Source organism: Hyperolius riggenbachi, chromosome 11, assembly GCF_040937935.1.
Source record: "Hyperolius riggenbachi isolate aHypRig1 chromosome 11, aHypRig1.pri, whole genome shotgun sequence".
In the NCBI taxonomy this organism is placed as follows: Eukaryota; Metazoa; Chordata; class Amphibia; order Anura; family Hyperoliidae; genus Hyperolius; species Hyperolius riggenbachi.
Window position 1 is genome coordinate 112,678,899 of NC_090656.1, and position 26,646 is coordinate 112,705,544.

At 46.5% G+C, this 26,646-nt stretch overlaps 2 protein-coding genes across 6 annotated transcripts in view; one reads left to right on the forward strand and one right to left on the reverse strand.

Moving 5' to 3' along the window:
• MRPL23 (mitochondrial ribosomal protein L23) overlaps window positions 1-21,234 on the reverse strand; it is a 268,118-nt gene extending 246,884 nt beyond the window's left edge. The window contains exon 1 of one of the 4 annotated variants that reach the window (XM_068261296.1): window positions 18,387-18,666. In XM_068261296.1, the coding sequence (XP_068117397.1) occupies window positions 18,387-18,403 (17 nt within the window). In that variant the 5' untranslated portion in view covers window positions 18,404-18,666. Of the gene's footprint in view, window positions 1-8,685; window positions 8,780-18,386; window positions 18,667-21,152 lie in introns of those variants that run through there. The other 3 variants (XM_068261297.1, XM_068261295.1, XM_068261298.1) reach the window with 3 other exon arrangements.
• Window positions 1,432-26,646, forward strand: LOC137538881 (general transcription factor II-I repeat domain-containing protein 2B-like). Of its 2 annotated transcripts, none has more exons than XM_068261292.1 (2): window positions 1,432-1,510; window positions 22,758-26,646. In XM_068261292.1, the coding sequence occupies exon 2, from the start codon at window positions 22,848-22,850 to the stop codon at window positions 24,579-24,581; it is 1,734 nt and encodes a 577-aa protein (XP_068117393.1). In that variant the 5' UTR covers window positions 1,432-1,510; window positions 22,758-22,847; the 3' UTR covers window positions 24,582-26,646. The 2 variants fall into 2 exon arrangements, with proteins under 2 accessions (XP_068117393.1, XP_068117392.1); XM_068261291.1 differs by lacking the exon at window positions 1,432-1,510 and adding an exon at window positions 18,586-18,765.

A 26,646-nucleotide genomic window follows, 5' to 3' on the forward strand; every position in this document is an offset into this window, starting at 1 on the left:
AGCATTCATGCAGCCCCACATAAGGACACTGCCACCATCATCTTTCACTGTAGCCACCATGCATTTTTCCACCATGCAGGTCCATAGGGTAGTGTGGGTCTGTTCCGCATGTCTGCTGGCCTGCTGTGTTCTTCTCTGTGAAACAGTCTAGCTATAGACTAAAGCTACGTACAAAGAACTGCTGTCCATCAGGGATTGGGAAACGATCCCTCGGGCGGCAATTTGAGGAACGATGCTGCACATCCCTGGCCTTCAGACTAGCAATGTTCTGTTGCTATAAAGGGGGGCGTGGGGACTACTCAAAGCCCAGACTTAAAGTACATTTACACTTTAAAACCTCACTTGCCATAACTTAAATGCCTAGTTCGCCATCACAGATTTCTCATTGTTAAAGGTAAATAGAGGATTTTGGAATTATAATTTTATGTGGCTCTTCCAGATAAATTTCCTTTGGAAACGCGAGTGCATTAAGTACAGAGTGGACATTCCTTCCTATGCACCTGATCCTGCCCACCTCCTCTCACGTCTTCCTCCTGTAGAGTATAGAGAGGAGATTGGCAGGGTCAGCTCTATGTCCACAGGAAAAGACTGTTTGATGCCCCCTTTCACCTCCTCCTTCACTATGTCCAAAAAGCTGCTGATGTGATGAAGAGAAGGAGGGGGGGGGGGGGGGGGTTGGATAGATCACAGAGTGCTGTTCAGTACAGCCAAGCACCAACTGACTTTAGTACAGACAGTCAACATTGCCAATCCAAACAGCTAGGTAATTCAAAAATATTAATAATAATAATGCAAGAACAGTTTAGGTGCAATGGATAAAACTTTGTGTGCTGCAAACTATGATATACAGTGTACCACATAATATTCATTACAAAATATAAACCTGAATTAGAGCTTTTATAAGTCTTGTCCCACAACTTACAGCTCCACATCACCATCTAGTGGACATATTGGAGAACAACATAATATCACAAGGTTTCTACATTTTATAATTATCCACCTTTTTTTTAATCTATACCCTGCTCTCTGAAGTTGTTCTCTGCAGGAATAAGTTTTATGGCTGTAATTCCTCATTAGTGAGGGTAAGCTATTATCCGTTAAAGAGAACCTGTACTGAGTAAAAATATTTAAAATAAACACATGAGGTAACTTCAAATGAACATTACATAGTTACCTTGCCATCAGTTCCTCTCAGAAGCTTACCATTTTCTTCTGACAATAATCCCTTCCAGTTCTGACAATATTTTGTCAGATCAGAAATATATCAGTTGCTGTCAGTAAAATATCAGTTGCTGTCAGTTAGAGCTGAGAGGAAAACAGATGTACCAGGTAATGTCCATGTTTCCCTATGGCTCAAGTGGGCGAGGTTACAGTTTAACTGTGTGCTGACCAGAAAGCGGTTATGGGTAATGGCTATTTTCAAAATGGAGGACGGAAAATTCCCTTAATCATAGTGAACAAATAGGACACGGGACAGGAGAAAGACACTGAGGAGTAGACTACATGGAAGGTAAGTATGACTTGTGTATGCTTATTTTGACTTTTATTTTCAGTACAGGTTTTCTTTAAGGGTCGGACAAGACAGAAACGGTCACTTGCATGCCTGAAGTTTAACTCTTTCAGGCAGGAGAAAAAAAACAAAACAGCCTAGTTATTTGTGTCCTTGGCACTGTATATACACATGTATCATGTCACATCGGGTAAACTTCAGCTACGTGACCAATACAGCAAGTTCATCACTATGTCACCCTGGAGGAGGGTACCATGTTAATAGCAGTATAACATATTTAACCCCCTTAAAGGGAACCTAAACTGAGAGGGATATTGAGGTTTCCTTTTAAACAATACCTGTTGCCTGGCAGTCCTGCTGAATTATTTAGCTGCAGCAGTGGCTGAATCACATACCTGAAACAAGCATGCAGCTAATCCAGTCTGATTTTAGTCAGAGCACCTGATCTGCATGCTTGTTCAGGGGCTGTGGCAAAAAGTAGTAGACACAGGATCAGCAGGAGAGCCAGGTGGTATTATTTTAAAAGGAAAAATCCATATCCTCAGTCAAGTTTCCCTTTAACCACCCAACTCCAGGCACACAGAGGCATGGATTGTTTTTATATGTGTACAATTACTTGATAAGTTCAAATCAAATGAATAAACTGAAGTAACTGGTCAGAAGCCCTCATTAGCCATGTTCTGTAGCACAGAGAGTGAGATCTGCGGGTGTCTTTAGTATGAGCTGGAAGCTCCGGAACACCATACTGTCTCTAAGGCTGGTGCAGGAGTATCTCCCATGACGGTTCAGCTTCACCCATGACTCCCTTAGTACATGCAGTCTTTCCCAGTGCCCGGGATAGCTGCACCTTTTTTTATCCCCTCTGGAGATGCCTTAATAAATTAGATGTATAGAACACTTGCCCTCCCTCGTGTCTGCTTTGCCCTTCCACAGTCTCTGCTATAGACAACCAAATGGTTACTACATATTATCTCATCTACCCCCTAACTCTGGAATGGTGCATCACAGTAACACGGGGCATAGTGCAAATGAAAGCCAAGGCCAAAGTCTTTCCAACTAGGGTATGTATATTTCCACAGGAGAGTAAATATTAGTGAGTATACATAAATACATAAAGTAAACATAAATATGTTTCTTCCAGAGAAAAATGGTTGTAGAAATCTGACAGAACCGACAGGTTTTTGACTAGCCCATCTCCTCATGTGGGATTCTCAGGGTTTTTGTTTAGTTTCAAAATGCACTTAGTGAATGGCAGTTGCTCCGTCCAACTGCAAAAAAGTTTACAGTGAACAGGGAGGATGGCCAGCATCTTTGTATCTTTTTCAGGGAGTGTCTTTATAAAGAATAAAGGCCATGCTGATAATCCCCTGTGGAGAGATGGACTAGCCCAAATCCTGTCGGTAATGTCAGATTTCAACTACTTACTGTACGTGACAGCAACATAGGAGAGAAGTAATTTATGGCTCATTTTACTCAGGAAGAAACATACTTCTTATTTGTATGTGTTTTAAATTTTAAGATTTTTGAGACAGCTGCTCTTTAACCACTTAAGTACTGCAGTCTTAAAACCCCAGGACCAGACACTCTTTTTCCATTCAGACCACTGCAGCTTTAACGGTTTATTGCTCGGTCGTGCAACCTACTATCTAAATTAATTTTACCTCCTTTTCTTGTCACTAAGACAGCTTCCTTTTGGTGCTATTTAATTGCTGCTGTGATTTTTAGTTTTTATTATATTCATCAAAAAAGACATGAATTTTGGCAAAAAAATGATTTTTTTAAATTTCTGTGCTGACATTTTTCAAATAAAGTAAAATTTCTACATACATTTTTGTCTAAATTTATTTTGCTACATGTCTTTGATCAATAAATAGACACTTATTGGATTTTTTTTGTTTGTTTGGGTAAAAGTTATAGCGTTTACAAGCTATGGTGCAAAAAGTGAATTTCGCCAGTTTGAAGCATCTCTGACTTTTCTGAGCACCTGTCATGTTTCATGAGGTGCTAGAATTCCAAGATAAGACCGCAATACATTCTTTTTGACTAGACCCATGTTAAGGAGAAGGCCCAAAAAAATGTTAAATTTGGAAACTTGGAGTGGTTTCCACCAAAAAGGCTGGGCATGGTAGCTTCTCGGATTGGCGGTTGCGTATTGTGTGGCATAACGGTTGGTCTCAGCCACAATTAAGTCGTAGAGATCCACGGTGCAGAACCGATAAAAAAAGAAAAAAATCCAGGGCCGACCCTAGATTATCTGTCTCCACCTGGACTCCAGACTGGGCAGTGCAAGGGAGCAGCACGGGTGCGGCGGAACCAGGGGATTGCCAATTGGGATTTGCCAGCACCTCTTTGAGACCATGGGCAGTACGGGCCCGTTTTGCTGGTGGATGCACCTCGGGTCTTAATGCACGTGCCACCGAACCAGTTTCTACTACCATGCTGGTGCTCGCCACTTCACCAGGGTCTACGATAGTACTGGTGCTAGGTCCAGGAGATGCTACGCTGCTGGTGCATGCCTCACCAAGAAAACTCGGATCAGAGCTAGCACCACTCTGCTGCCCTTGAGTCTGATCCTGCAGTCCAGTGACATGGGGTGTGGTATGCCTGGCTCTAGCCGGGACCTCAACCTCGTCATTGCTATCGGTCAGAGTGCCACTGCTGTTAACCGGTTCGTATTCTGACCCGGATGATTCGTCGGATGAGGCTTCCCAAATCGCACTCACCCCACTGGGCCAGAATCTCGGCGGCCTTTTCATCGGAATACCCCTTTTTTGCCATGGTGGACTGCTAAATTTAGGGGGTATTCCTCTGAGACTACCCAGGAAAAAAAAGAGCACCTACCTAGCAAAAGGGAGTACTTGCGAAGTAGAAAGCTGTGGTCTCCGGGTTTTGATAAAAAAAAAAAAATAAAAAATAAAAAAAAATAATAATAAAAACTGATCTTTACAGCGCCACAGTTATTGTACAGTGATTTTTTTGCAGTAATCAGAAAAAAAATTTCTGTCACTGCGGTGGGGCGGGTGAGGGTTTGGCCGGGTGATCAGAAGCCCGCAGGAGGCAGATTAGGGCCTGATCTGATGGGTAGGAGTGCTAGCGGGTGACAGGTGGTGATTGATGGGTGTCTCAGGGGGTGATTAGAGGGGAGAATAGATGCAATAAATGCACTGGGGAGGTGATCGGAAAGGGGGTCTGAGGAGGATCTGACAGTTTGGCCGAGTGATCAGGAGCCCACATGGGGCAAATTAGGGCCTGATCTGATGGGTAGGTGTGCTAGGGGGTGACAGGTGGTAATTGATGGGTGTCTCAGGGTGTGAGAGGGGGGAATAGATGTAATCAATGCACTAGGGAGGTGATTATGGGGGGTCTGAGGGCGATCTCAGGGTGTGGGCGGGTGATTGCGTGCCCGCAAGGGGCAAATTAGGATCTGATGGGTAGCAGTGACAGGTGGTGACAGGGTGATTGATAGGTGATCAGGGTGTGATTAGAGGGGAGAATAGATGCAAGCAATGCACTGGCGAGGTGATCGGGGGGGGGGGGGGGGGAGGGTCTGAGAGCGATCTGAGGGTGTGGGCGGGTGATTGCGTGCCCACAAGGGGCAGATGAAGGTCTGATCTGATGGGTATGATGGGTAGCAGTGACAGGGGTGATTGATGGGTGATCAGTGGGTGATTAGAGGGGAGAACAGATGTAAATAATGCACTGGGGAGCAGTGGCGTTCCTACCATAGGGCGCAGGAGGGCGTAGCGCCCCGGGTGACTGACAGCCAGGGGGGTGTCGCCACAACCCCCCATAGATGCAGGAGGGGAAGAGCAGCGCTAGAAGGAGGAGTGACAGGGAACCCTCCCTCACCTGGGTCCCCTCCTTCTGCTTCTCTTCCTCTCCAAAATGCGGGCAGCAAACGGGCAGGCGGAGAATACTAACATCACTTCCGCGTATCAGCCGCTGGAACGCTGCGTCGCTGTCACGTGCCTCTTCTGCGCCTCCAATTATTGGGAGAGAACCCAGGTGAGGGAGGGGGATATATGTCCCCCCTCCCTGCTGCTATTCCTGTCACCCCTCCTTCTAGCTATACTGGGGGGGGGGGGGGCACTATACTACCTACAATGGGGGCCCACTATACTACCTACACTGGGGGGGTGGGGCCACTATACTAGCTACCTTGGGGCCACTATACTAGCTACACTGGGGGCAGCTATACTACCTACACTGGGGGCCATTATACTACCTAAACTGGGGGCAACTATGGGGGCCACTATACTACCTATACTGGGGGCAGCTATACGGGGTCACTATACTAGCTATACTGAGGGCAACTATACTACCTATACTGGGGGCAGCTATACGGGGGTCACTATACTAGCTATACTGGGGGCCACTATACTAGCTACACTGGGGGCAGCAGCACTACCTGCATGGGGGGCAGCAGCTATGCTGCCTATCCTGGGGGCAACTATACTAGCTACACTGGGGGCAGCTATATTGGGGCAACTATACTACCTTCACTGGGGGCAACTAGCTACCTATACTGGGGGCAACTGTGCTAGCTACCTATACTGGGGGCAGTGGCGGCGACAGGGGGTGCTTTGGGTGCTGAAGCACTCCCTAAAATTCTCCAAGCAACCCCCAGCGAACTGACTTTCGGCGTCTAATAGATGCCGTGTCAGTTCACCGCAGCAGCAGCCGGCAGAGCAGGGCTGCGGTAAAATGGCGTCCGAGCCCTGCTCTGGAGACTTTGAGACTGCAAAGCAGGGCTTCGGGCGCCATTTTCCCGTAGCCCTGCTCTCAGCGCGGGAGTTTGAGTTGCTGGCTGCAAAGGATCGTGGGAGCTACGCGCCGGACGGAGGCCAGGACAGGAGCTCTGCTTCAGGTGAGTAAATGTTTTTTTTTTTTCATTTATATTAGCAGCCAGGTGTGTAGTGTATGTTCTGGCCAGGTCTGCTACACGGTTGAAGTGTTTTCTGGCCAGGTCTGCCACACGATTGCATGTATTTTCTGGTCAAATTTTCCACATGATTGCATGCACCGTATTTTCTGTTTAAATCTGCCGACACAATTGCACGTACTTTCTGGTCAAATCTGCCGACATGATTGCATTTATTTTCTGGTTAAATCTGCCACATGATTCCACGTATTTTCTGGTCAAATCTGTTAAATGATTGCACGTATTTTATAATCAAATCTGCTGACATGATTGAACAATTTTCTGGTCAAATTTGCCGACATGATTGAACGAATTTTCTGGGCAAATCTGCTCACGTTACATGTATTTTCTTGAGAAAACTTGCACAATTATGTGAATTTTCTGGGGAAAGGGTCACCAAAACTTAATAGGATCGGAGGGTGTGGGGGGGGGGGTGATCAGGAGCCCCCAGGAAGCAGTTTAGGACCTAACCTAAAAAAATAGCGCTGACAGATAGTGACAGGGAGTGATTGATGGGTGATTAGGTGCAAACATGGGTCTGGGTGGTGGGCAAGGGGGGGGGGGGGGTCTGAGGGGTGCTGTGGGCAATCAGAGGGCAGGGTGGGCAGGATCAGTGTGTTTGGGTGCAGACAGGGAGGGCTGCAGCCTGCCCTGGTGGTCCCTCGATCACTGGGACCACCAGGGGAGGAGGCAGCCTGTATAATACACTTTGTATACATTACAAAGTGTTTTATACACTTTGTATGCGGCAGATCGGGGTTTAACAACCCGCCGGCGCTGCCAATTGGCCGGTGGGTTGATGTCGCGGGTGGACCTAGTGCCGGCGGATGCTTGCGCATCTATGCGCGCAATCCCCGGGCTGATCAGTCCCCCAGGTGCCGCCAATCGGTGTTACGCGGTCCTGGGGGTGCCACTTTGCAGCCGCCAATTGGTAGTGGACGGTCGGCAAGTGGTTAAAGGGTACCTAATGCAAAAGGGAAAATGCATATTGCCAGGATGGCCTAATGATCCTTTGTCTTTAATATTTTTAGCCATAGCCCATGAACAAGCATGCAGATCAGGTGTTTCTGCCTGAAGTCTAACTGGACTAGCTGCATGCTTGTTTCAGGTGTGTGATTCAGACATTACAGCAGCCAAAGAGATCAGCAGGATAGCCAGGCAACTGGTATCATTTAAAGGGAAATAAATACAAAGCCTCAGTTTAGGTTCTTTTTAAAACAGCAAGCAGTCAAAATCAGAAGGCTGGATAATACGCAGGTACTGACTAAAGTAGTTTTTATACAGCACAATTGCTGCTGGCTCCACCTTGGAATACAAAACATTCCTTCCCAGCTGAATACATCCACTTCCCCTATTGCATTTTACAACGAAAAGTAATTTAAATCCAAAATGAAGAGCAGAAAGACCCAGCCCGTGTTAGGAGCAGAGGCCTGATGCTACGTACACACATGCGACTACGATCGTTCGTTGTTAACGACGAACGATCTTTTAATTGACGAAAGAACGACCGGAGTAAAGTTAGTTCTAAAAAGTGTGTAACGATCACATCGTTAGAACGAACGTTACACCACGTAAAAGCACTCAATGCGCCTGCGCATAAAATTGTAAAGTTCCCTGGAGAAAAAGTGAAATGCGCATGTCCAGCCTGGTACAAACGATCGTTTCCAACGATGTACTACTTTTGCAAACGATCGTCGTTGGTTAAAATCCGCCGAGACAGAACTTTCTTTTGTAGCGATTTGGCTCGTTCGTCGTTTGACTTAATAGTCGGTGGTTCGTTTTTTGTAACGATCGTCGTTGGTAAAGATCGGGGAACGATCGTTACAAACGACTATAGTCGCATGTGTGTACGCACCTTTAGAACTGAAGTGCAGGGATTTACGTAATTAAGGATATGTCAGTCACTAAGCTTTGCTTCTGCAGACAGAGGAAAATGTAACAGGCCTGTGTGGATAAGAAGGCGATCTCCGACTGGCTTACAGCATAACTTTTATTTCACCTATGACTACTGTAATCCTACTCTGCGACCCACCCAAAAAAAATAAAATAAACATAAAAAACCAGACTGGCATCACTGCATTCCCTACTGTATTCTGCTGTCAATCTCATCCACTTCTCCTTCTGCCCCTCTGATGCTGCCGCTCTCTGCCAATCATCCAAAGGTCTAGGTCAAACTCCTAACACTATCATACATGGCTACATATGCTATCCCCTCCATAAATTCCTTTATTTGATGTTAGATTATTATCTTCACCTGGTAGTTATTGGCTTGATGAAGTGAAGTTGGTTTCACCACGACTGGGGAGTCGGAGTCGTGGATGCACCGACTCTGACTCCTAATGAATTTAAACTGTAATTAAAATAGAAAATATGATAAAATATTTTATTTCTCAGATAATAGTCATCATAAATAATTTATATATACAGTAAGAGTTGTGCTTAGTCCACAAAAATGAAATAAACCAATCAAAATGAGTTACTTGTGCTGCTTCAATAAAGCAGTCCCCGTATTTTTAAAGTCAGATATACATATCTGATTGTGACTGTACAGTATATATGATGTGTCTTATAAGGAATCTCTTATATATACACTAAATAACATCTATGCTGTAAGAATAAAGCCTGATGTGTAGCTGTGTCACTAATAGAGATGGTCAATGAGATGGAAATAATTCTGCACTGATGCTGGTTTATGCAAATGTATGACTCTCTTTGCTCATGAAATCAAATAATTTGACATGTTGTAAAAATTTGGTTTGGTGACTACGAATTAAAGGGTACCTGAGACGGATGAAAAGAAAAGTGTTATACATACCTGGGGCTTCCTCCAACCCCCTTCAGGCTAATCAGTCCCTCGCTGTCCTCCTCCACCACCTGGATCTTCTGCTATGAGTCCCAGTAATTCAGCCAGTCAGTGCTGGCCGGCCACGTGCCGCTCCTACAGCCAGGAACATTCTGCACCTGAGCAATAGTGCTGCGCAGGTGTAGTGCGCTCCCGGCGGCGGAGTGTGTGCATACAAAGCAAGACTGCTCAAGTACCTGAACTCATAGCAGAAGATCTAGGGGGCGGAGGAGGACAGCGAGGGACTAATTAGCCTGAAGGTGGCTAGTGGAAGAGGAAGCCACAGGTATGTATAAAACTTTAATTTCATCTGTCTCAGGTTTACTTTGTTACACAGTAGTACTATATGTCACAGACCTCAAGGCAGGTCTGCGGATCGGGTCAATCGATCAGCGTCAGAAATCCTCTCACACGGTCATTTTGCTCACCACGAAGGGTAACCAGACTTCGCAATTTGATGAACTGACTCGCGGAGGGAGCGTTCAGACGCCAAAGGACTCACCTCACACATATAATTCAAAGATCTGCTACCAAGCGGGTTACACAGCCCGCTACTGTAATTATACTAGGACTTAGAGAACGCTCTATTAACCCTTAGCAGTATGCAGGAACCTGGGTCAGATCGTTATATCTGGGCTGGGTTCTCGCATACGGGTTATAAAGGCACACTTCTGTTAAACACAGGGTAGCGATTTCAGTAGAATAGGTACGATTGTGTATATTCAGCAACAGGTCATAACCGCTAAATGATTTTTAAAACGTTTAATAACAAAACATACAGTTATATACACCAATTAACATCACAAAGCTTAAAAATAAAGGAGTAAAAATAGAAAGTTCTTACTTAGTCATGGCTGATAGTCCATTTGGAGAATGAAGAAACACAGTCCAGTTTAACCACCCTGGCGTTCTGATTAAATCGCCAGGGTGGCTGCGGGAGGGTTTTTTTTAAATAAAAAAAAAACTATTTCATGCAGCCAACTGAAAGTTGGCTGCATGAAAGCCCACTAGAGGGCGCTCCGGAGGCGATCTTCCGATCGCCTCCGGCGCCCAGAATAAACAAGGAAGGCCGCAATGAGCGGCCTTCCTTGTTTCGCTTATATCGTCGCCATAGCGACGAGCGGAGTGACGTCATCGACGTCAGCCGACGTCCTGACGTCAGCCGCCTCCGATCCAGCCCTTAGCGCTGGCCGGAACTTTTTGTTCCGGCTACGCTGGACTCAGGCGGCTAGGGGGGCCCTCTTTCGCCGCTGCTCGCGGCGAATCGCCGCTGCTCGCGGCGAATCGCTGCTCGCGGCGAATCGCCGCAGAGCGGCGGCGATCAGGCAGCACACGCGGCTGGCAAAGTGCCGGCTGCGTGTGCTGCTTTTTATTTCGTTAAAATCGGCCCAGCAGGGCCTGAGCGGCAGCCGCTGGCGGTGTTGGACGAGCTGAGCTCGTCCAGACCGCTCAGCTGGTTAAAAGTAGGCATTAAGGTTAAGAGTCCTTGAACACAGCATGCATCGGTTCTCCTTGAACGCAGGCATGGACTTTCCTGGTCGATGGAATTTGGAGAACTGAGCGGGTTTGGTCCTGCCCCATTTTTATAGGACCTGAGTTTTGGGGCTGTCACTACCTTGAAAGTAGGTGTGTTTAAGGCAGGGTTATCTCCTGGCAGCAAGGTTGCCACCCCCAGACTCAGAGCAAGAAAATGTACCAATTATTAAAAATCTGTGTGAATCCGCCCCAGATTGGCGCATCGCAAATCCGAGACTATATTCATAAGCGACCTGCGACCCCGTATGAAATGAGGCTACACATGCCTATTCTATCGCATTCACTCTACGCAGGCCGGATAAAGCCGTTTCTCTACCGTTTCACCTGAATTACAATTTTCTAACTGTCAGGAATGATATAACTGCGTTATGGGTATCCGAAAATGTAACTTTTGTCTTTCTGCGACAAACCTATTCTGAATTATTAATAAATTAAAGTTCCCTTTGTTTGAGTCTATGAGTTTGGAGGGAGCTCTTATCTGGCCAGTTCGAGCTGGCTTTCTTTTGGGAGAGGGCTGAAGCAGGAAATGGTCCTCGGCAGGAGGTCAGCGAGGTGTGAAATTCCTTTCCATGATACCAGGACAATGGATATGGGGTGAGAGGCTTTTGCTTTCAGTGGAAGAGAGCAAAAGGAAAGGTATTTGTTTTATTCTACACAGGACTGACAGTAATGGGCTGGACCATTACGCAAGTCGTTGGCGATTGCGCATGACTTTCTGTAATGTTCACCACACTATACTCTACATATGCACTCTACACAGAGCTGCAGGGAATCCACTGAGAATGTTGTGCACATTGAACACAAAGGTGTTGTCTATCGCCCATAAAGCTGGTTCAGATTGTGCATGAAGAATGTGTAGTAGAGGAAGAATCGCCTCATTCTCCTGCAGAGTACCTGCACATCATTCTTACATGTACCCACACTTACATTGCCTAGGGCCTGATAGATGTTCTTTGTTGCGGTCTGTACCTTTTACAAATACTCTTACCAAGGACTAGTTTTAGTCTATGACTAAAGGGAATAAATATGGCATATGTATGTCTACATATCCTTCTCACTTCAGTTTTCTTTTAAAATTCCTAAGCATTGGCAGTTAAGAGATTAATTTTATGTTACATACTTTCAATCAACAAGATTGTAATATGCAAATTAGAGGACTCGGAGTCCAGGAGTCGGAGGAATCCTAAACTGAGGAGTCGGTGGATTTTTGTACCAACTCCACAGCCCTGGGTTTCACGAAATGCATTGCCTTGCGTTACATAAAAACTTTTTTTGTACTATACCGCAAGTGTCGTGAATGAGGTAAGCCACCTCATGCTCTTGTTTTTAATATTTTATACTCTTGGGCGCCACTCCACCTTGTGACTTTTCACATAAACAACCCCGAACTCTCCTGAGGGGTGACCTCCTCGAGCCCTTGGGCTTCAGGTTCATTTTATTTTCAGCAAGGCAATAGTTTCAAATGAAATAAATATGGTAGTCTCCATATCTCACTCACATCAGGTGTCCTTTCACAGGGCTGTGGAGTCGGTACAAAAATCCACCGACTCCGACTCCTCTAATTTGCATATTACAATCTTGTTGATTGAGAGTATGTAACATGAAATTCGTCTCTTAACTGCCAACGCTTAGGAATTTTAAAAGACAACTGAAGTGAGAAGGATATGTAGACTACTATATTTATTCCCTTTAGTCATAGACTAAAAATAGTCCTTGGTAAGAGTACTTGTAAAAAGGTACAGGAACAAAGAACATCTATCAGGCCCAAGGCAATGTAACTGTGGGTACATGTAAGAGTGATGTGCAGGTACTCTGCACAGGGGAATGAGGCTATTCTTCCTCTATTACACAATCTGAACCAGGTTTATGGGTGATTGAACACAGAGGTGTTGTCTATGTGCACAACATTCTCAGTGGATTCCCTGCAGCTCTGTGGGGAGTGCATATGTAGAGTATATTACTACTGTGTAACAAAACCCGAGACAGATGAAATTAAAGTTTTATACATACCTGGGGATTTTTCCAGCCCCCTTCAGGCTAATTAGTCCCTCGCTGTCCTCCTCCGCCACCTGGATCTTCTGCTATGGGACCAGGTACTTGAGCCAGTCTGGCGTAGTGCGCATGCACACACTCCACCGCCGGGAGCATACTACACCTGCACAGCACTGTTGCGCAGATGCAGAACGCTCCTGGCTGTGGAAGCGGCACGCGGCCGGACTGTGCTGACTGGCTGAATTACCAGGACTCATAGCAGAAGATCTAGGTGGTGGAGGTGGACAGCGAGGGACTGATTAGCCTGAAGGGGGCTGGAAGAAGCCCCAGGTATGTATAAAACTTTTCTTTTCATCCTTCTCAGGTACCATTTAATTCGTACTCACCAAACCAAATTTTAACAACATATCAAATCACTTGATTTCATGAGCAAAGAGTGTGTACATTTGCATAAACCAGCATCAACGCAGAATTATTTCCATCTCATTGACCATCTCTATTAGTGACACGGCTACACATCAGGCTTTATACTTACAGCATAGACGTGTGTGTGTGTGTGTGTGTGTGTGTGTGTTATTATCTGAGAAATAGAACATTATATCATATATTCTATTTTAATTACATCTCTATTAGTGACACGGCTACACATCAGGCTTTATACTTACAGCATGTGTGTGTGTGTGTGTGTGTGTGTGTGTGTGTGTGTGTGTGTGTGTGTGTGTGTGTGTGTGTGTGTGTGTGTGTGTGTGTGTGTGTGTGTGTGTGTGTGTGTGTGTGTGTGTGTGTGTGTGTGTGTGTGTGTGTGTGTGTGTGTGTGTGTGTGTGTGTGTGTGTGTGTGTGTGTGTGTGTGTGTGTGTGTGTGTGTGTGTGTGTGTGTGTGTGTGTTCTGAGAAATAGAACATTATATCATATTTTCTATTTTAATTACAGTTTAAATGGCACCCAAAATTACCCTGACCCTGACTCCACAGACCTGTCCTTTCACACTATAAATGTTGCAACGGTGTTCCATATTCGCACTGCGCCTTATGCTGGGAATACACGGTAAGTTTTTTGGGCAGATTTAGGCCCCGTTCACACTGCACGCGTTTCCAGCCGCGTTTTGGAAACGCGTGCAGGTGGCTGACACGCATGACATCAGACATTGCATAGAGTGCAATGTCTGATGTTCACACTGCATGCGGTCCGGGAACGCATGCTGCATGCATTTTTTGTAAAAACGCATGGCTGTCCCATTCACTTTTCAGTGATGGGATCAGCCACGCAACGCACACAAACGCGGATGGCGTGCGTTCGTACGCGTTGCGGTCCGCACGCGTTCCGCACGCATGGCCATCCGCGTTTGTGATGTGAACGGGGCCTTACTGGCCAATCCTTTTTCGATCAATTTCCATGCACTTCTATGAGAAAATAGATTAGAATCAGATCACACCTTACGGCAATTATCTATCGAGCCATCTTCTGCCAAAAAAACGCATGGTATATTCCCAGCATATGAAGTGTGATGCATACTAGACATTGAAATTATGCTTCACTGCCACTGTAAATGCACAGCACTCCGATGGGACCTGCTGCACCACACCTTGGGCCTGATTCACAAAGCAGTGCAAACACTTTGCACGGCTGTGAAAAGCCCTTTATCACGCCTAAACTTAGTTTAGGCGTGATCTCTAGTAACTCGCGCAAAGTTTTGCGCGTGGAATCGCGCAGGCACGCGCATAGCGCACCACGCTGCGCACACAGCACCCATTAAGCCCTATGGGACTTTGCGCGATCAGCAGCACAAAGCGGTGATTACTCTGCTAGTGCAAAGGTTATCACGCCTAAAGTCTTTTAGGCATGATAACTGAGTTATCACCGCTTTGTGAATCAGGCCCTTTATGTGACTGCACCACAGAGAAATAATTGCATTGGGAATCTTATAATACCCGTTGCGATGGAAAACAACAGACGCAGTGTAAAAGGACCCTTATGCACTTCACAGCTCACTGCTGCATGAATATCTGTGTGCAATGCAGTGCTGTGACATTCACTGTAGGTCAGTGGTTCTCAACCTGGGGGTATATCGGCAGCTGTCAGGAGGTCCCCCAGGGGCCGCAGACAAAATAGCGGATCTCTCCCCCAGGAGAGAAGTGTCAGGCAGGGCAGACAGTGTCGGTGGCAAGGGGCGCAGCAACTTACTTAGCCCCGTTCCCGCATATACTCCTGTGGCCATGGTTACCCAGCAGCCTCTCGTGACATCTGAGTTGCTGCCGGAAGTAACCATAGCGGTAAGAAGCGGCGAGAGGAGGAGAGTCCGGGGAGAGGAGGAGAGCCCAGCAACAGGAGTGTGCGCTGGAACAGGGTTATGTAAGATTTTACTGGGGCACTACCTGGCTATCTATACTGTAGCACCTATAGGCTAACTACACTGGGGCACCACCTATACCTGGATATCTATTTTGGGGCACCACCCGCACCTGGTTAATCTATTCTGAGGCACCACCTGCACCTGGCTAATCTATTCTGGGGCACCGCCTGCACCTGGCTAATCTATTCTGGGGCACCGCCTGCACCTGGCTAATCTATTCTGGGGCACCGCCTGCACCTGGCTAATCTATTCTGGGGCACCGCCTGCACCTGGCTAATCTATTCTGGGGCACCGCCTGCACCGGGCTAATCTATTCTGGGGCACCGCCTGCACCGGGCTAATCTATTCTGGGGCACCGCCTGCACCGGGCTTATCTATTCTGGGGCACCGCCTTCACCGGGCTAATCTATTCTGGGGCACCGCCTTCACCGGGCTAATCTATTCTGGGGCACCGCCTGCACCGGGCTAATCTATTCTGGGGCACCGCCTGCACCGGGCTAATCTATTCTGGGGCACCGCCTGCACCTGGCTAATCTATTCTGGGGCACCGCCTGCACCTGGCTAATCTATTCTGGGGCACCGCCTGCATCTGGCTAATCTATTCTGGGGCACCGCCTGCACCTGGCTAATCTATTCTGGGGCACCGCCTGCACCTGGCTAATCTATTCTGGGGCACCGCCTGCACCTGGCTAATCTATTCTGGGGCACCGCCTGCACCTGGCTAATCTATTCTGGGGCACCGCCTGCACCTGGCTAATCTATTCTGGGGCATCGCCTGCACCTGGCTAATCTATTCTGGGGCACCGCCTGCACCTGGCTAATCTATTCTGGGGACCGCCTTCACCTGGCTAATCTATTCTGGGGACCGCTTTCACCTGGCTAATCTATTCTGGGGACCGCATTCACCTGGCTAATCTATTCTGGGGACCGCATTCACCTGGCTAATCTATTCTGGGGACCGCATTCACCTGGCTAATCTATTCTGGGGACCGCATTCACCTGGCTAATCTATTCTGGGGCACCACCTGGCACTATATTTGCTGTTTATTTTTGTTGTTGTTGGTACCCTCACTCCACTTTTGTACCGATTATAAGCCAATACATCAATACTCCTTTGTTTCTGGCAAAGTCGGTCAAGTGTGCCTATAGAGCTTGACACGCAAAGCCACCTGCATTGCTGCGCAACTTAAAGCCCTGTTCACATTAGCAAACGCCGGACGGCCGTGCGTTCAGAACGTAACGCATACAAACACACACCATCCGCGTTTGTATGCGTTGCGTGGCTGATCCCATTCACTGAAATGAATGGGTCAGCCACGCGTTTCTGGAAAAAATGCGTACAGAATGCGTTCCCGGACCGCACTGGTCTGGAACGCATGCAGTGTGAACATCAGACAGTACAGTCTATGCACGGTCTGATGTCGTGCGTGTCGGCCACCTGCACGCATTCCCGAGATGCAGATGGGAACGCGTGCAGTGTGAATGGGGCCTCATAGTGTGCTGCTGTAATCCTGGCAGCCATATACCGATATTTCCATACATTAAGGCTTGGGCCACACTACATACGGTTGCAGATCGCAGTCTGCAATCGGACGGGCTCCGTGTAAACAAAAAACGAAACGCAAATGGATCCGTTTGTAGAAAAAAGTGCAATCCGTTTCCACTCTGTTTTTCAACCAAAAAATATGGCCAATACGTACCTGGCCCAATGCAATTGTTATTGACCAATAGGAAGGAAGTGGGAGGGGCTATGCTGCTAATATTTACCCGTTTCCCACCTCTTGACCACTAGGAAGCCAGTGGGAGCGGCTATCTTTAGAAAAAAATAGTGTTTTGACCATTTAAAGGCATATGGAATGTCCTGGGGAGGTTTTTGTGAGTGCCTGTACCAATGGCAAGTGATCTGGAGTGGTTTTGCTGTACTGGGAGTGGTTTGGTTATAGTCTATTGTCTGTACCATGTGTTTGAAGCACTCTTGAGAATACTGCAGGCAAGAAAGTACTACATCAGGCAGCACCATGGACCCCATTGTCAATCTGTACTGGATGAACCTGGCTTGGATGGGGGTCTTCCTGTACTACAGTGGAGGCTCTGCTTCCTGGGTGCAAGCTGGTCATACTCGTCCACAAACTGCTTGGTGATGCACTCCCATAACAGCTTGCAGTGCGGAAGGTCGCTGTGCTTCTCATGGCTCGTCGTGGAGCTCTGGGAACTCCTGGACGGCCATTATGAGGTCCTCCACATTTATAAACCTCCAGGTGGCCATGATGGCTGCTCTCGTCTCTCTCAGCTTGTAAACAGGAAGCTGTCAGAGATGACGTTGAGGGGAGGAGAAGGAAGTTCTGGCCATCCGTGTTGGCATGCATACATTTTGTATGCAGTTTTCTTTGTGAAGAAGGAGGTCCGTTTTGCTATAGGCTTTCATTATCCTCCGGGTCCAGGAAAAATGCAGCAAGTCCGGACTCTGCTTTCAGTTTTTGAGTACGTCTGCAACGGATCGCCCGCGTACCCGGTTTTTTGGGAGTGTGTAAAGCCGCTATTTTTAACATTGGTATCTGCGGCTCCGTTTTTCGTCCGGGACAAAAAACGTAATTACGGATACATTTTTAAAGCAAGTGTGAACTAGCCCTAAGGCTGGATTCACAGTGGTCACTTGCATAACGCACATGTTATAATGAGTGTGAACTGCAATGAAGACCTGTCATAGACTTTAATACTAAGCGTGCATGCAGCGAGTTACAAAAATGCAATCAGTTACTGTGAACAGGCTCATAGAAATGTATGGGCAGTGAGTTGACATGCAGAAATTTCCTGCAACGCAACGAGTACTGTGAACCTATCCTGAATCTATTCCAAACGTCACAGATTCAGCTGTGAATCACAAAAGGATATCCAATATTTGAGACAAATGTCACTTTTAGCCAATAAATCACACCTAGTTGGCAATTTGGGAAGATCATAACTGGCTGCAGACTGTCATGAAAAGCTGATTAATAACCACATAAATATAAATATAATTATAAGAGTGTGTACGTGTATGGCACATCTGTGTGTAAGGAAAGTGTAGCTAGCTTGTCTGGAGGAGGTACAGAATACGGGTGCATGCTGGGACTTGTAGTCCCACGAGAACGCTGTCACTGAGAGTCACCCTGAGCCTGACCTCAGCCCAGCCAATAAATCGCTTCACATGGATATAGGAGAGGAGAGACACGCCGTGCAAACCCACATACTTACAATACTTTACTCGCCATCTCCTCGCCGTGACCTGCGCCCTTCTATCTGTATATCTGTCACATTGCAGCCATATGCGTCCTACAGGCGACCCTGCAGCGCAGCGCCACCTACAGGCCCGGAGGAGCCTCTTGTACTGCTCACACAGCAGCCAATGCCATATGCGTACTAGTCTCCCTTTGACCCTGCAGCGCCACCTACAGGCCCGGAGGAGACAGCCTCGCCACCTGTAAACTCGGAAGAGCAGCTGTGCTCTGCTCTCTCCTCTCCAGTGGCTGCCTGCTGGAGTAATCCCCATATGCACTTCCTGTTCAGTGAGCGGGGTTCCGCTGTAGCCATGGATGCCAGCACTGCCCACTCTGAAGCTCTGGAGCCCGCCGAGGTATGGTATGCTTGCTTGAGGCATTGGGCACGGGCAGCAGCTGAAGGAACTACGTATCCCAGCATGCTCTGCTCGTGCATAATCACAAGCTGCATAGCAGTGTAGGGGTTGTCAGCTCATGTATCTATAGAAAAACTTTTATCATCACCTTACTGTGCAGACTTTAGTGAATCTTTTTACACATTCATGTAATGCTGTCTGACGTACAGTGCTCTACAAACAACACTGAATAATAAAGATCACTCTGGTATCATCCTGATTCAACGCTTCTGGTCTGACTCCAAATGCAACTAAAGCCTAATGCAAGGGCTAATTCACACCACAAGAACTTTTCTAAGCACTTTGATTTTAAAAGCTCTTGCTAATGTTATCCTATGTGTGTGTTCACACTGGAGCGATGTGATTTTGTAAAAATCTCTGATAGCATTGCATTGGCAAGGGCTCTTTAAAAGCACTAGCGCTTAAAAAGGTCTTGCAGTGTGAACAAGCCTTAAGGCTTGGTCCACACTATGCACGGTTGCAGGACGGAGCCTGCGGTCCGTGATCCTGGCAAACCTGAACGCAAACGAATCCATGCTGCCCTTTTGCAGTATACGTTTTTGATCCGTTTGCTTGGTTTTTATATATGTGTGTGTGTGTGTGTGACAAAAACCAGATGGAGGGATATAGCAGCCAGGATAGGGGTGGTTCCCCCCCCCCCCCCCCCCCATCACCTGGGTCTCGCATCCCCGCTACCCCCTCCAGCTACAGAAATTGTTAAAATATAATGTCCGCAGCGAGCGGGGCCAGGGATTTTCCTCTCCACTTCCACTGTTCGCCTCTATACTTCGGAGGGCAGTATTGCAGGAAGTGACGCGTCGAGCGGAGGAAGTAGAGAGAAGGTCATCTTCACCGCTCACTGCGGACATTATAATTTAACAATTTCTGCACATGTAGCTGGAGGGGGTAGTGGGGCCCAGGTGAGGGGGGGGAAATGACCCTGCTGCCACCCCCGTCTTGGCTGCTATACCCCACAGGCTGTATCACCTGCCTGTGTAGAGAGGGATCTGTTTTCCTATTGCTTGCCACTACCCCTCCGTGTATCGGATCCAGATGCGTTGCGGGAAAATGCAGCAGATCTGAACCTTCCGTTCAGGTTTTGAAAACGGATCCCTGCAAACGCAGACGGATCCGTTTTTTGTTTGTGTGAAGACTGCTGCTATTTTTAACATTGCTATCCATGGCTCCGGTTTTGATAATGTTTTAAAAACGAAACCAAGTATACGTGTCCGGACCTAGTGTGAGCTAGCCCTTAGCTGTTTTGTGTACGTGGCAAAACATGCACTGGCTATTGTAGTCGATTGCTGGCTCAGGAATCTCAAGTCTTTTTCTTTCATTCCTGTTCCATATCTGTGTTTTTCCCGCAAATCAGATATCTTTCTGTTTTTTTTCCGTATGCTGTGCATGGTTGCAATTGAAATGCACTTGTGGAAACAAAAAGCTCGCGACTTGGAAAATGTGATCGCAGAACCAATGCTGAACTGAGAAAACCCAGAAATCGCAGGGAAAAATGCTTTGATAAGAGTGCTCCCTGCATATGGATCTATTCACACTGAGGCTAGGTTTACAGTGGTCAGTTGCATAACACACTCACTTTATAATGACTGTGAATTGCATTGGAGACTGGACATAGACTTAAAGTACCACTTTTGCGAAAAAAGTAGGCAGTTAAAATCTGACAGAACCAAAGGGTTTTGGGCCAGTCCATCTCCTCATGGGGGATTCTGAGGGTTTTCTCTGTTTTCAACAAGGCTGTGGAATGGGAGCAATTTTGGGTACCTGGAGTCGGAGTCAGTGATTTTTTTAATAAAGGTCGACGCTATTTTGTGTTCCTTACTCGCCCGTGTGCTCTTCCCTTTGACAGAAATTGACAGCATATATTCACTTTATAATGTGACATTTTCTGCCTGAGCCCAGCCAGGTACAGCAGATATTTCCAGGGAGGGAAAGTACAGTAGCTAGTTCTAAATTTGAGCCTTGTCCGGGGAGAAGGGAGAGCAGTTTCTGGCACGCCCCCAGCTAACAATCCCTCCAATGAGGAGCGAGAAAAATATGAGCAGCACAGAAGTAAGATGGCCGACGGTGCCGGTGAGTTTCACCTTTTGCTCACCGAAAGTGGCATTCGTTAGAGCAGATTCTCAGCTTTCCATAGATATATGACTTGTGGGGTTTTCAACGAGCTGAAAGCAGAAATTCTTTCCGTTTTAAGCACAGCTCAAAGTCGCTATGGGGATTTACGGTGGGTCCCCTAAAGTAGACCAGCGCCAAGGTCGGAGTCGGATGAATTTTAAAACAAATCCATAGCTTTTGTAAAAATTAGACTAAGGAGTCGGAGCAATTTTGGGTACCTGGAGTCGGAGTCGGCGGTTTCATAAACTGAGGAGTTGGAAGATTTTTGTACCGACTCCACAGCCCTGGTTTTCAACAGCATTTCCTGAACAGCAGTTTAACTGCTAATATAGTAAGATACCAGCCAGCCTCCCTTGCAACTGTTGTTCAGGCAATGCTGTTGAAAAAGAAAACCCTGAGAATCCTCCATGAGGAGATGGATGGCTCAAAACCTGTCGGTTCGGTCAGAATTTAACTGCCTACTTTTTCGCGATAGTGGTCCTTTTTAAATACAAAGCTTGCATGCAGCAAGTTAGAATAACCTAATTAGTTGCAACGCAGTACTGTGAACTGGCCCCGCAGGATTGTATGGGCAATGAGCTGGCACGCCGACGTGTTCTGCAATGCAACTGACCACTGTGAACAGGGCCTGAATCTATTGCGTTCCATTGCAACAGACAATATAATTCGATGCGATGTTATTTCTATGGTATGTCCACATCGGATGCGGCAGTTGGAGTAACACACAGCATGCTGTGTAGTTACCGGATAATGTGCCTGTTTACAGTGGCAGTGAAGGATGCTTTCACCATACTGTATGCTTCACATGCCTAACGTGCGATGCGACTTTTCAACACCAAAGGATCCTTACGTTTACTATGACAGCTAGTCAACTGGTATTATTTCTAAGGGGAAAAATATAGCAACCTCCATATTCCTCTTAATTCAGGTTCTCTTAAAGAGAACCCGAGGTGGGTTTTAAAAACCCTATTGGCATACAGAGGCTGGGTCTGCACATAATGCCCAGCCTCTGTTACTTTACACTTCCCCCCCCCCAGATGCAGACCCGGCCTCTGTGTGCTAATAGGATTTTTAAAACCCATCTTTACAGAAAAACTGTAATGTAAAAAAAACCTCTGGAGGATACTTACCGCGGGGGGGGGGGGACTCTGAGTCCTAACAAGGCTTACCCTGTCGTCCGGTGTCCCGGCAATCCAGCGCTGCAGCCCCCTGAACTGCAGCTAGGTAAATATTTACCTACCGTGATCCTGCGCAGGCACCCTACCGGCTCTTCGTTTGGATTAAGGCGGAAATAGCTGAACCCGATCGGGTCTGCTTTACTGCAAAGGCGCAAGTCCTTTGCGGTTGCGCAGTAGAGCAGATACAACCGGGTTTGGCTATTTCTGCCTCACCCGAACGAAGAGCTGCTAGTGCGCGTGCGCAGGGTCACGGAAAAGAAATATATCATTGCTTTTCAGGGAGCCAGCGCTGGTTACTCCGCAGCTGCAGGGGATGGGGAAGTCTCATTGAGACCCTGAGGCTTCCCCCTTTCGAGGCAAGTATCCACCAGAGGGATTTTTTTAATTACAGGTTCTCTTTGAAGGCAACTAAACACCTTCTGGAAAAATATATAAAATGAACCTCCCCCTATAGGAGGTTTGTAAACAGAGTGTGGCGGGGAGGGAGGGTTGACAGACATTACTTACCTTGGGGGGGGGGGGACTCTCTAGCTCTCTAAAATCATGATTTTAATGCAAGTAAATGGGAAGGCACTCATAGTGAGTCTACAGCCTTAGATTGTTTTATGCAGTGGCTCATACTGTATTTTCTGCTATACATTCCAGGCTCCTCCTGTTGCCAACAGTCCAAAAGTTAGTACACCTCGGCAACGGAAAGTGGACCGTGAAAATCGAATATTCAAGGAAAGCTGGGAAATGGACTACTTGTTTGTAAAGAACGAGAATAAGCCCCAGTGTTTGGTGTGTTTTCAGATCCTGGCTGTCTGCAAGGAATACAATGTGAAGAGGCACTATATTTCTCAGCATGGAATCCAGTTCTCCAAGTATACTGGGGACCTGAGACTTGCAGTAATAAATGACCTGAAAACCAAACTAAATAGCCAATCCCCCTTGGCGGCACCGGCCGTAAACACTGAGAAGGCGGCTATCAAGGCCTCCTTCCTGATATGTGAGGAAATTGTGAAAAGAAAGAAAGCTTTCAGCGATGGTGCATTTATCAAAGAATGTGCTGTGAAAATGGCTCGGGCTTTTGGGAATGAGGAAATGGCCAAAAATTTTGACTCTGTGTCACTATCCCACCAAACAGTGGCCCGACGCATATCAGTGATGGACAAGTACATAACTGAAAAAGTCCACGAGGCTGTTAAGAACTGCACTTACTTTTCCATTGCTGTGGATGAAAATACAGACATAACAGGCTCCAACCAGCTCATCATCTGCATCCGTACTGTGGATGAGAATTTTAACACGTCTGAGGAATTGCTGCATCTGACTCCTGTACAAGGAAAGGCAAAGGATGAAGATATCTATGAAGAGATGAAAATAGCTCTTGGTGAATATGGTGGCTTAGAGCGTTGCATAAGCATCATCATAGATGGCAGCAGATCTAAGTCTATAAAGAATGCCGGCCTTGCTGCCCTCCTAAAGAGAGACGGCATTGGCTGCTTGTTGTTACACTGTATTGTGCATGAGGAGGGATTGGTGGGGGCTTTGTTAAAAATGGCAGATGTAATGGAGGTAGTTCTAAAAATCACCAATCTGATTAGTGACAAGAAGTGCGGAATGACGCGCAGGCGGTTCAAAGTATTGTTGGAAGAACTGGAAGCAGCCAACTGCGATCTGCCACAGAACAGAAATATACGATGGCTGAATCAAGGAAACTATCTCTCAAAATTCTTCAGACTTCGAAAAGAGATTTACTTATTTCTGGCAGAGTTAAAGTCAGATCAGGTCTTAGCGGAACATCTTTCTGATACAGACTTTCTCTGCTCTCTGGCCTTCCTAACAGACATTACACTAAGTTTAAACGCCCTGAACAAAAACCTGAAAGAGAGGGAGCAGAGCATCAGCCTTCTGTACAAACATATTTCTGCCTTTAGGAACAAAATCATGTTGTTAAAACTGAATTTATTAAGGAACGAGCTGACGCATTTTGAGTGTTGTGGGGAACTTTTCCGTGAGATGAAGGACAGTGGAACTATTTTAAACTTTAACAGGTTTATTCCAAAGATTGAGGTTCTGATTGAGAACTTCAGCATAAGGTATCAGGAATTTAATGAGTTGAGCTCCAGCTTCCGATTGTTCAATAATCCACTTACCGCTGACATTATAGCTGCAGATGTACATTACCAAATGGAACTGTGTGAAGTGCAGGCTGACTTGTTTCTGGCGTCTCGTGCTGAGTCTGGGCTGCCGTTCTTTAAACTTCTCCCTAGAGAACAGTATCCTAATTTACGGGACTTGGGGCTGAAAATGGTCTCCATGTTCGGCAGTTCATATATTTGTGAGAAAGCTTTTTCTGATCTGAACCACATCAAGTCCAAGTACAGAAATAATATCTCAAATCGCACACTCCTACAAGCACTACGTCTCTCCACAACCAACCTTAAGGTGGATGTTGATGAACTGTTGTCACAGCCATCTCTTTAGAAGGTAGTTTCCCATTCTTTTCACTTTAGGAGTTCACACCACAAACCCTTGAATATAAATATACAGTTTGGCTAAGTCTGTGACATTAGAAAAAACTGCTCTTACCTTGGATGCACAGACTAAGATATTAGAGAATACATTTATCGAATGCTCCTTTCCTAAAAGTCTTGTACAATCTGCTCGTAAAAATGCCAGAGAACTTTACTTACCACCAATCCTAATAAAATAGTACCTCCTATAATCAGCCTATCTTCATCACATGTTTCAGTTCCAATCATAAAAATGTCAGATCCACCATTAAAAAACATTGGTCATTACTATTAAAAGACCCCTGTCTAGGACATACACTGGAACCAAAACAGAAGTTGATTTTTAGGAGAGCATAAACCCTCAAAAACCTATTTGCTCCGAGGAGACCCAGAGCTCTAGTACTAGAGACCACACAGATACAAACACCCCTAAAATCTATAGATGCCTGTCTCAGAAATGTCTCTGTTGCTTCTACCTTACCCCTGGTGAACTCCGTTTTCACCTGTACTATCACCCAGGAGACATTTTCATAAAACACACATTCAGCTGCCATACTACTCACATCATCTACCTCATTACGTGCCCATGTGGCCTCCAATATGTTGTTAGAGCCAGCCAACAAATATGTACATGTCTAGGGCAGCATAGGAAAAACATAACAAACTCATTTCCCAAGCATAGTCTTTCTAGACCTTTTTCAGATATTTCACAATTCAGATCCCAAACTCATGTCTTCCATTCCGATAGAAGCAAGAAGTTTTGAATCAGGATGATACCATTTATTGGCTAACTTAGAAGAAAAGCAGGAAGCTTTCGGCTATGAAGCCTTCGTCAGACTGATTCCTGTATACTGACTGAAAGCTTACTGCTTTTATTTTAAGTTAGCCAATAAATGGTATTATCCTGACTCACAACTTTTACTGATGGCTAACACTGTACAACACTCTGCTGATTCCGATAGAACACATTTCCACCTCGTCTCCCTCGTCTGATCGAATCACCCAGCTCAGAGTGAGGGAGATGTTCTGGATTTTCACTATAAGAACACTTAAACCTGAATGCCTTAAAGGGAACCTAAAGCGAAAAAAAAGTTTAACTTACCTGGGGCTTCTACCAGCCCACTGCAGCCGCCCTGTGCCCGCACTGTCACTGACAGATCCTCCACTCCCCCGCTACACCCCTCTTTTGGCTGGTCAGTAACCACTTTGCATTCCTGGCCGCACGCGTCCTCAATCACGCTCCCATAGCTGGGAGCGTTCTGTGCATGCGCAATAGAGATTTCCCCATCCTGCGCATCCACAAAGCACTCCCATCCACAGGAGCGCAATCAGGAGGCACGCGGACTGGGGCCACGCATCCAAATAAAAGAGGGCCACTGCGGGGGACGCGAGGATTGCTCAGTGACGGCACAGGGCAGCAGCAGGGGGCTGGTAGAAGCCCCAGGCAAGTTAAACTCGTTTTTTTTGTTCGATTTAGGTTCATTTTAATGAATGCCTGGGGCATAATTTCTAATATGATCAATACCCATGTTTAATGTGGAAATTCTTCTTTTCCCCCTTATTTTTCCTATTCTCTGTATCTTACCCCTCTTCTTTTCTCCCACTCCCTCCCCATCTTGTTTTCCTTACCCTCTTTTTTTCCCAACACCATTCCACGCATCTTCCCTCTTTTTGATCTTCATCCTCTCACAATCACATCATTATCATCATATAACCTTACTATATGCCCGCTTCCCTCCACTATTGAATTAATTACACTGTCATATAGTTATGAACCATGTCTGCCTTCATACTGTTGCATGAAAGCTGTATAGTTCGGCTTTAACCATATACCCACTGCTTATACTGATCTTAAAGGGACCCTGAGCAGTACCTATAATAAAAAATTTCACTTACCTTGGGCCTCTTCCAGTCCACCATAGGCTACGAGGTCCCCCGGCGTCCTTCTGGCTCCTGTTCGTGTCCCTCCGGCGGCTCCCGTTACCAGCGACACCGACTCTTCTTGGATCTCCATGCTCGTTGTCATCACGCTGGCT